Source organism: Arvicola amphibius, chromosome 3 (genome assembly GCF_903992535.2).
Source record: "Arvicola amphibius chromosome 3, mArvAmp1.2, whole genome shotgun sequence".
Lineage (NCBI taxonomy): Eukaryota > Metazoa > Chordata > Mammalia > Rodentia > Cricetidae > Arvicola > Arvicola amphibius.
The window spans coordinates 144119931-144129522 of NC_052049.1; the positions used below are offsets into that span (position 1 = coordinate 144119931).

Below are 9592 nucleotides of genomic sequence, written 5' to 3' on the forward strand. Positions count from 1 at the left end.
TCCTCTTTTACCTGGGGTGATGGGTGTGTGTATGTGTTTGGGGGATAAAGTAGGGGTGTTTCTCTCAAAAGTCAGGGCAGAAGGTTCCAGTTAACGCCACTCTGCACAAGCCCTCCGGAGCCAGCGTTGAGGAGAGGGCGCTGAGATGGAGGATAGTAGAGACTTAGGTGGTTTAATGATAACATCAGGGGAGTTATGATGTCAGGGTGTCCAAGAGGAAGTTGGTAATAGAGACACAGATAGCAAATTCCAAGCTGTGTGCCAGGAAAATGAACCAATAGCTATAGATTCTCGACACCCGAGGCCTAAAACTAGCACTGGTCAGCAAAGAATGAACCCCAAACGAATGGGGAGGGCGGTTAGTTAGCGGCTACCCAGCTGGCCTAAGAACTAAATAAAAAGAATTGGTGTATGTGGGCATCATAGGTCAGTGATAAGAGCTTGCTTAGCCCGCACAAGACTGGGGCCAACCCCTAGTGCCAACGTGTTTGTGTGTGTGTGTGTGTGTGTGTGTTGGGAGGGTGTCAGAACTGTAACCCCCAGGGTGGAGAGGGACCTGTAGAAGCTTTGTTCAGTGATCTTAAGGTTTCCTCCCACCAAGACTTTGATGTCATAAAGTAGGTACCACTGAGCAAGCTGACAGGGCTGCAGAATCAGTAGGGCAAGCAAAGCTTGGTGGGGGGTCTACTATGGCCAGCAAAGGCTGTAGTCGGGTTCTTTCTAGTCTGCCCCTAAGTTCCAGGACACCTCCATGGGCCTCCTTCGGTCCACAGGCCTCAGCGTGCTCCTGCTTCCTTAGGGCCTTGTACCGCAGGACCCGCACACTGCAGCGGGACCTCTGTTCCTTTTCCCCTCCCCGGCTCACGGCCTCAGGGAGCAGAGCACGCCATGCGGGTCCCGCAGCTCCCCCTCGGCCTCGCGCCTGCCGCCCCCGCGGCACGGCCAGCAGCAGCCCCAGCAAGGAGGAAGAGGCGGAGGAGGAGGCGCCGCCCCCTTGGCGAGCTCGGCGCCCCGGCGGCCTTGGCAGGACCCATGGCGGATCTCTCGCCTGCGCCGGCCCCGCGGGAAGGCGGCCCCCGTGCGCACCGGCCCTCGGCACCCTCCCCGCCGCCGCGCTCTCTCTCCGGCTCCGAGCCCGACGAGGCCGAGCTGTCGCTGAGCCTGGCCCGCACCAAGACCCGCTCGTATGGCAGCACGGCCAGCGTGCGAGCGCCGCTGGGCGCCGGCATCATCGAGCGCCATGTGGAGCACCGGGTCCGCGCCGGAGACACGCTGCAGGGCATCGCGCTCAAGTACGGAGTCACGGTGAGCAGAGCGCACCTCCGCGGCCCGGGCCTGCGGCCTTCAGGCGGTGTCGGGGACAGGGACGGAGGGTGAGGTGCAGGCCGTTCGTCTCCACGCCGCATCCCGGCGCGCGCTGCTGCAATTGCAATGGGAGTCTAAGCTGCTGCTAACTGCTGCTGCTGCTGCTGCTGCTGCTGCTGCTGCTAATAGGGGCGGCCGCCAGAGCTTCCTGACCAGCTAGTGCACGGCGTTCCCCGTGCTTTGCTAGTCTCAGATCGTGTCTAGCGTGTGAGGAACACTTAGGAGGTCCGCGTTTTTGTCATTACCCACAGCCACCTTTACCCTTTTTGCTACCCGGAACCCTCTACCTATTTACTCAAAGCCAGACCGATGCGAATTCTGCGCTATGTAAACAAGCTGTGATGAGTCAGGATGTACAGTTCTTCCCAGGGATGGTTCTGGGTCTATCGATTTTGCTGCTTTATTTAGAAGTGAAATTACACCCCCTGGGCTCACTGGCAACCCTGAACGTGACACCTGTCGCTAAATAGCAGCCAGGAACTGAGGTCTAGGTGAGCTAGAGAGCTGTGTTTTACAAATTTATAAGGGTTTGCGTCTTGGGTATATTGCATTACACCTCAGGGAAGATCATGGAAACCTGAGGGAACAAATTGTTTCATTAAAATTACTTATAATTAACTGTGAGTTGTGTGATAGCCTTTTTACATTTGAGCCCAGTATCTGTTTTCAGTGCTCTTTTTCTGAAGCTTCGTGGGCAGCAATCGGAAGAAAGATGATCTGATCTTCATCTTCAGCGTAACCTATTTTGCATATTTAACCAGGTGTTTGTTTACCAGCAAGTTTTTCTATCATTTAAGCGTTCTGAGAGCATGGTCACCCCTTTTCGAGACCCCTCTTGGCAGTTCTAATGTGAATATACATGTCCAGCTGCCTTCATGCACATCCTCCAGGTCTGGTTTGGGTCAGAGCCGACGAAAAGCAGAACTGAGAAATCTCAGTGGCTGCTCTTTGCTGGGTACCCGCTGTGTGCCAGGCACCACATTTGCCTGTTTTCATTTTTAGGAAAATGACTTTTGATTTTTATGTGTATGAGTGTTTTGCCTGCAAGTTTGTTTGTGCACCACCTGTGTGCCTGGTGCCCACGGAGGCCAGAAGAGGGTGTCAGATACCCTGGAAATGGAGTTACAGAGCCTTGTAAACCATCGTGTGTGTGTGTGTGTGTGCACTGGGAACTGAACCCTGGTCCTCTGGAAGAGCAGTCTCTCCAATGACAAGTTTTTTCTGTGACCTATGGTCTTCTTGAATTGCTTGCATCTGCTCAACACCTGCTTAGTTCAAATGTCTTCTAACCTGTGATTGGTCTAATGTAGGTCCTGTTACTTTTAGCCTTATCACCCTTTCCTATTAAAGTATAAAGCAGATTTTCATGACTTTTATAAAGACTTCCAATTTTCTACTTTTTAAAATGTTATTTATTTTATGTGCAGTGGTGTTTTGCCTGTGTGTGTGTCTGTGTACCACATGCTTCCTGGTGCCTGTGGAGGCCAGAAGAGGGCCTTGGATTCATCTGGCACTGGAGTTACAATCTGTTGTCACCTCGTGGGTGCAGGGAATACAAGCCTGGTCCAGGGTGGAACAGCCAGAGTTTCTGACTGCTGGTGTCTCTCCACCCACAAATTCCGATTCTAATGTATTAGGGTCAGGTATAATGAATTAGGTACTCCACCTATGGTTACAAGAAATCTGTAACATGATCTCTCAACCTCAGCACTATTGTTAATATGTTTTTTATATTAATTAATTAATTAATTAATTTTCAAGTCAGGGTCTCATGTAGCCCAGGTCAACCTCAAACTCCATATGTAGGTGAGGATGATCTTGAACTCATAGTCTTCCTAATTTGGTTTTCTGAGAAAAGGCTTCTCTGTGTAGCACTTGCTGTCCTGGAACTCACTCTCTAGACCAGGCTGGTCTTGAACTCAGGGATCCCCCTGCCTCTGCCTCCTGAGTGCTGGCATTAAAGGCATATGCCATCACTGCCCAACTCCTATAGGTCAACCTTATATAAGACATTTTCTCAATTGAGAGTCCCTTTTCTCAATGACTCTAGCTTGTGTCAAGCTGACACAAAACTATCCAACACAGGTAGGTTTTGTTTTGAGACAAGGTTTCCCTGTATAATCCTAGTCTGACCTTACATTTGTAATTCTGCCTGAGCCTCTGGAGTGCTGGTATGTCTACCAGGCCTAACTGTAAAGGACATTAGACTATATGAACCAGGACCAAGGAGAGATCATATAGGATGAAGGCTTTTGTAGTGATGCAGATGAACTAGAAGAGTAATTTGGAGCAAAGCAGGAGGATATGGTGAGTGGCTGGGTTCTGGGTGATCTATTGATAGAGTGTCAAGTGTGTCTAAACTGTAGTCCAGGGCCATATGCAAACCAGCTATGAATGTGACTTAACATAATTAACTTGCTTAAAACATTATGGATTTGTTTTTTTTTTTGAAACTTGATTGCATGGTTCTTGAGTATGACCTTCTATTGATGCAGCATCAGTCATAATGTCAAAGAGATGGACCTGTGTGCATGATCTTCTTATTTGTTTACTGTTTCTTTTGAGTGTATCTGACCTAGACATTTGCCTGGAGACCCAGCAGGCCTCTCTATAAGAAAGAAGAATTTGGTTCAAGATTTGATCCAGGTAAATTAGGCTCAGTTCTTCCTCCAGTGAGTTAGAAAATATGACATTTCTTCATGGAGTCACTAATAACTCATATTCGTTATTTCTTCCTTTACTTGGATTGAACCTGGGTTATTTGAGGCCCGTGTTAGATGTCAGGGCTACACGATCAAATGGTCTCTCTTTCTGGCACCTGATGGGTCCTCCACATGCATGGACGCACTCCTCAGAAAGTCAGACTGGGATGGGATGGTAGCCCCAGGAGTTAAGCAGGCTCTGGAGGATCCTGGGTTGGGACTAAGTGAGGACAACAGCCTGCTGAAGATGTGAACTGCAAGAATGGATGAAAGTGGGGCTGGACAGGTGGCCCGGTGGTTGAGCACTCTTGTTTTTGCAGAGGCCCTGCACTTGGTCTCAGTGCCCAGATGATGATTCACAACCAGCTCTATCTAGTTCTAGGGGATCTGACCTCCCTGGGCACCAGGCATGTACATGGTACACACACACACACACACACACACACACACACACACGCAGGCAATACACATAAAATAAGTAAATATAAAAACTTTTAAAAATGACATTTACTCCTTTGGGTGGGGGAGAGGTATGACATGCACCTTGGTGTGAGAGAGGAGGTCAGAGTTCAGTTTACAGGAGTCAATTCTCTCTTTCCATCATGTGGGTCCCAGAGATCCATTTCAGGTCGTCTTACTTTGTGGCAAGTGCCTTCAACTACTGAGCCATCTTGTAGACACTCCTTTATTGCTTCTTTTGAGACAGGATTTCAGGTAGACTAAGCTATCCTTGAAATCACTCTGTAGCCCACACTGGCTTTGAACTCCTGATTCCCCTGCCTCCATTTCAGAGCTTGGGGTTATAGGCCATCCCACAAGAAGGAGCAGTTCTGTCTCCTGGCTGTAGTTGCTGGTGTGTGCTCTCACCTCCTCAAGTAGTGAGTTCAACACTCAGTTACACACAAGTTGGACATCTCCACTAGAGTTTGAGGAAGTAGTTCTGGGAAACTGAAACCATTTGGGTCTGGTTGAGAAAACCATTAACTGCTGTTCAAACCTCAGACATCAGCTTGCTTGTGCTGGAATGTCCCTGGCTATGTTTGTATACTTAAGACATTCAGGCCCCTTCCTTTGCTCTGGTTCTTGATTGAGCTTTTTTTTTTTTTTTTTTTTTTTTTTTTTTTTTCTGCCAGCATCCTGGCCCCTCCCTGTTGTAGCTAAGCCTCTGGGGGAAATTGGTCAGAGCTCTAAGTTACCACTTAGAATATTTTTATTTAGAAATGTTGGAAAAACTAGAGGACAGCGTAGAAACAACAATTAGGAATGGAGGCAGCAAAGGAGATCTGTTTACATATCTCCCGGAACTCGCTCTGTATCAGGGAAATGTGTAAACTGATCTTCCTGCTTCTACCACCTGAGTGCTGCCATAATAGGCCACAGTGCCTAGATTCAGCCAGATTTAGACCCAGGTCATCTTGTTCATTTAGCCTAAGCCAAGTTGCTCTGCACTTCCCCACATCTCAGTTGTCTTGCTGGGAGAAAGTAGTCTGATCTTCCTGTTCTGGAGGACAAGGTCTGGGCTTAGCTGGGTGGTAGAGGTTGTTGACTGTCACAGTGCCACCCAGAGCGGAAGGGATGACAAGGTGACGTGTAATTGGGGGTTTTAATCGGTTTTCATGTATTTTCCCCCTCAAACATGTCACTGAGGTATAATTACAGACCAAACAATTCACCCTGCCTTAAGTGTGCAATTCAGTGATGTTTAGTAAGTTTACAATTGTGAAGTCGTTGTCACTGTCCAATTTCAGAAAATCCCCTCCACCCCGAAGATAGCTCTAGAGCCATTTCACCTACTCACTATTCTCCTGTTCTAGGAGATGGATAATATGAAATGAAATGAAATGTGTGCCCTGGCAATGCTGACACATGCACAGGCAGCCCATATATGGCGGTTCTGTTGAATGTGTCCACATTGGGTTTCATGGTCTAAGTTGATGAGGATGACTAACCAGGTCTTTTCCTCAAGTGGACACCAGATCTCATATAGATGGTTGTGAGCCACCATGTGGTTGCTGGGAATTGAACTCAGGACCTTTGGAAGAGCAGGCAGTGCTCTTAACCACTGAACCATCTCTCCAGCCCCCTTCTGACATATACTTACCTTTGGGGGGTATTTCCTGTAAGTGGATATAATATACTCTTGGGAATATGGAAGGAAAAACAAGCTACCTTTCCCCCCCATGAGCATATGGTGATGGGAAGGGTCTGGTTACCACTAACACCTGGAATGGAACACGTTATGGATGTAGGGCACATCAGAAATAATGATTTGCTATTTCTGTCTGTTTTCTGTAAAAATAATGATAAAATGATAGTTGTATATGTAAATGAGATTATTCTGCAAGCCAAGCCCAGCAGCCACTATGGAGCTAACTTTTGGGGCTAAGTCTTGTGAATTCTCTCCAGTGTAAATTTCCCTTCACAAAATGGATTCACAGGACAATCAGTCCAGCGATGGCTGCCCGTGTTTGGCTTTATGTTGCCCCGAGGGTTCTTGCTTGGCTTCTCCGGTCTATTTCTTAGCCACCAGGTGCTAGCTAGGCTGGGTTCACTGGGTCATCCTGCTCACGCCTGGCTAAGAGAGAATATGTCTGTTTGATTGCTAAACCTCCCGTTCTGAGAAACAGAAACTCATTCTGTGTCACTTTGAAAGGTCACCCTTTCTGTTCTCAGGACTGACTGGCTGTGAGGAGGAGCAGAGTCCTGTGGAAACGAGATTCCCAGCTCTTCCTTGGATGGGTCATGAGCTGTCTTACTTTCTTGTGAGGTGAAATTTCCAGACCTGTGTTCAAGATGGAAATAGAAAGCAGTCCTCACAAGATTAAAAAAAAAAAGTCCTCTGTGGCCTGGATTGCCCAGTTGCTAGTCTGCCACTGCGCGTGTCCCCCACAGCTCCCAAGTGGTTGATTTTTGTTTTTTGTTTGTGACCTAGTGGCCTTTAACTATAATTAGGTCACAGCTTTCCCCTCTTTCGTCCTGAGGAGCTACCTTTTTGTTTGGTTTTGTTGGGGTTTTTGAAGCAGGGTCTCATGAATTCCAGGTTAGCCTCAAACTCAACTGTGGTTTATCCAGCTGGTGTGGACTTGAGCTTCCAATCCTTTTGCCTTCACCTTCCAAGTGCTGAGGTTACAGATACACGTGTCATGGGATTACAGACATGTCCTGTCGTGCCTAGTAGAAGCATTGCTGGAGATTGAACCTAGGACTTCAAACATGCTAACAAGAACTCTACCGCGGAACTACACCCTTACCCTCCCACCCCACTCTCACGTTTTGATACAGTTTCACTGTGTATCGTAGGCTAGCCTCAGCCGCACTGTGTATGTAGCTTTGAAGTTGCAGGGTTCCTCTTTCCTTGGCCTCTCAGCACTGAGATTATGGGTTTGTGTCAACACACCTGTCAAGGGCTTCATAGAAAATTCAAAATAAATTTCAGCTTTGACACTGGATCTTAGCCAAAAGGCAGGGAGCAATGAATTCCTATTTCTTTACCTTGGCTGGAAGCTTATTGTTTCCCAACGGTGCCACAGTTTCCCTGCTCTGCAGCTTAGCTGGTGCTCTTTGCGTGGCTGACCCCATTCTTTGACACGAGGTAGCAGTGTCTGGAGACAGTGCTGTTCTGCAAGCTGTCGCTTGTCAAGAAGACAAGCAAAATCATTACTTTTTGAAAACCCTTTTCCTTTTATCTCATTTTAATGGTACAAAACAGTGGGTGTCATGTGACATTTTCATGCGTTCATCCAGTGCACTTTGATCATACTCCGCTCTCATTCCCCTCTCCTGTCCCCTATTCTTGCCTACCTGCTCCTTTGTCCCCTCTTCTGTTTCCATGTCTTTTTTTGTTTGAATCTGCATTCCACATGGGGTGTTTGCCTGAGTCTGGCTTCTTTTTCTTTCCACGAGGAGCTCCAGGTTCCATCCGTTTTCCTGCAAAGGACATGATTTGGTTTTTCCTTATGGCTGAATAAAATGCCATTGTGTAAACATCACATTCTTTATCGTAGCCATTCATCGGTTGATGGCCACTTAGACCAGTTGCGTAGCTTGGCTGTTGCGGTTACTGCCGCACTCACCACGGATGTGCAGGGATTTCTGCTGTTTGGACTTGATCTCTTTGTGTATGTACCCGAGTGCTACAGCTGGGTCATGTGCTAGTTCTGTTTTTAAAACTTGTCAGCAATAACCTATTATCTTACCCAAGTGGATTTATTTACATGGAAAAATTTAATTTTTGATAGTAATAATAATTATTATTTGTGTGCGTGCATGGATGCACATCCCACAGCACCTGCGTGAGGTCAGAGGACAACACTGGCGTCGATTCTCTCCTTCTCCCTTTTACATGGGTTCCAGGGTTCTTCTGCAGGTCACCAGGTTTCCCTGGCAAGTGCCTCTTTTAACTCACCAAGCTAGCCAGCCAGCCCCATATTGTCTCTCTATATGCTTATTTTAAAGAAAATAAACCTTTAACGAGAGAAAATTCTTACCCTCCTTCCATCTCCTGTACTAAGTATGCATTTATTTATTTAAAAATTCTTTTTTAATTTTTAATTTAAATTTTAAATTGGAAATTTTATCTATTTTAATTTTACGTATATTGTGTTTTACTGTTCTGTGTGTTTGTGCAAGCATCATGTGTACTCGGAGTCCACAGAAGCCAGATGATTATTTTGGACTCTCTGGAACTGAGTTAGCAGCCATGTCAGTGCTGGGGTCCTCTGGAAAAGCCGTCTGTGCTCTTAACCACTGAGCCATCTCTTCAGTCCTGAATGTGTATTTAGGCGAAAAAAGAAAAAGATTTCTGGGGCCTGTTAAGAACATGTACTGTTCTTCTAGAGGACCTGAGTTCAAGTTCCATCACACACATCAGGTGGCTAACAAACACCTGTAACTACAGCTCCAGGGGCTTCTTTGAACACCTGCACACACACACACACACACACACACACACAGAGAGAGACACACACACAGACACACACTTTTAAAAAGTAAAGGAAGGAAAAAGAAAAATTGTTTTTAACAAACAAACAACATTAAAAACAAACAAAACAAAACCCAAAGCCAAATAAAAAATGGGGTTTATTTTTACTCATGGAAATAAAAGGTCTGAGATCCCCTAACTTCAGGCTGTGATCCACACGCTATTCTCAATGTCAAGGTGGCCTCAATGTCAGGTTCCACCTGGTGGCAGGATGACAGGCAGTGGCTCCAGCCCTCTCCCTCCTGCAGGAGAGAGAGAACATTGCCTCCAACAGAGTCAGCAAATGCCATCCTTCTAGGATGGAAGCGGTGTATCATGAAGCTGGGGGGGGGGCACTGTGATATTGCAGGGGTGGCACTGAGTCACCTGTGCCCTGTGCTGTTCTGGAGGAGTCTACCTTTGGGAGATGGGAGGAGATGGATATTGGGAACCTACAAGTGTGTAGATTGGAATATACCTCAGTCTCCATGGGCAAAGTTTTCAAGTTATTTCTCTCAAATCTGACCCTTTGCTAACCAGAGGTACTTGGGATATATAGAATTTA

General features: G+C 46.9%; 1 protein-coding gene across 3 annotated transcripts in view; it reads left to right on the forward strand.

Annotated features, from left to right (window-relative positions):
* Positions 1 to 1018: 1018 nt before the first annotated feature.
* Positions 1019 to 9592, forward strand: part of Lysmd2 (LysM domain containing 2) — a 15195-nt gene continuing 6621 nt past the window's right edge. Inside the window, exon 1 of one of the 3 annotated variants that reach the window (XM_038324300.1) lies at positions 1019 to 1305. In XM_038324300.1, coding sequence (XP_038180228.1) covers positions 1033 to 1305 — 273 coding nt within the window. In that variant the 5' untranslated portion in view covers positions 1019 to 1032. Of the gene's footprint in view, positions 1306 to 1423; positions 1857 to 2515; positions 4012 to 9592 lie in introns of those variants that run through there. The other 2 variants (XM_038324302.1, XM_038324301.1) reach the window with 2 other exon arrangements.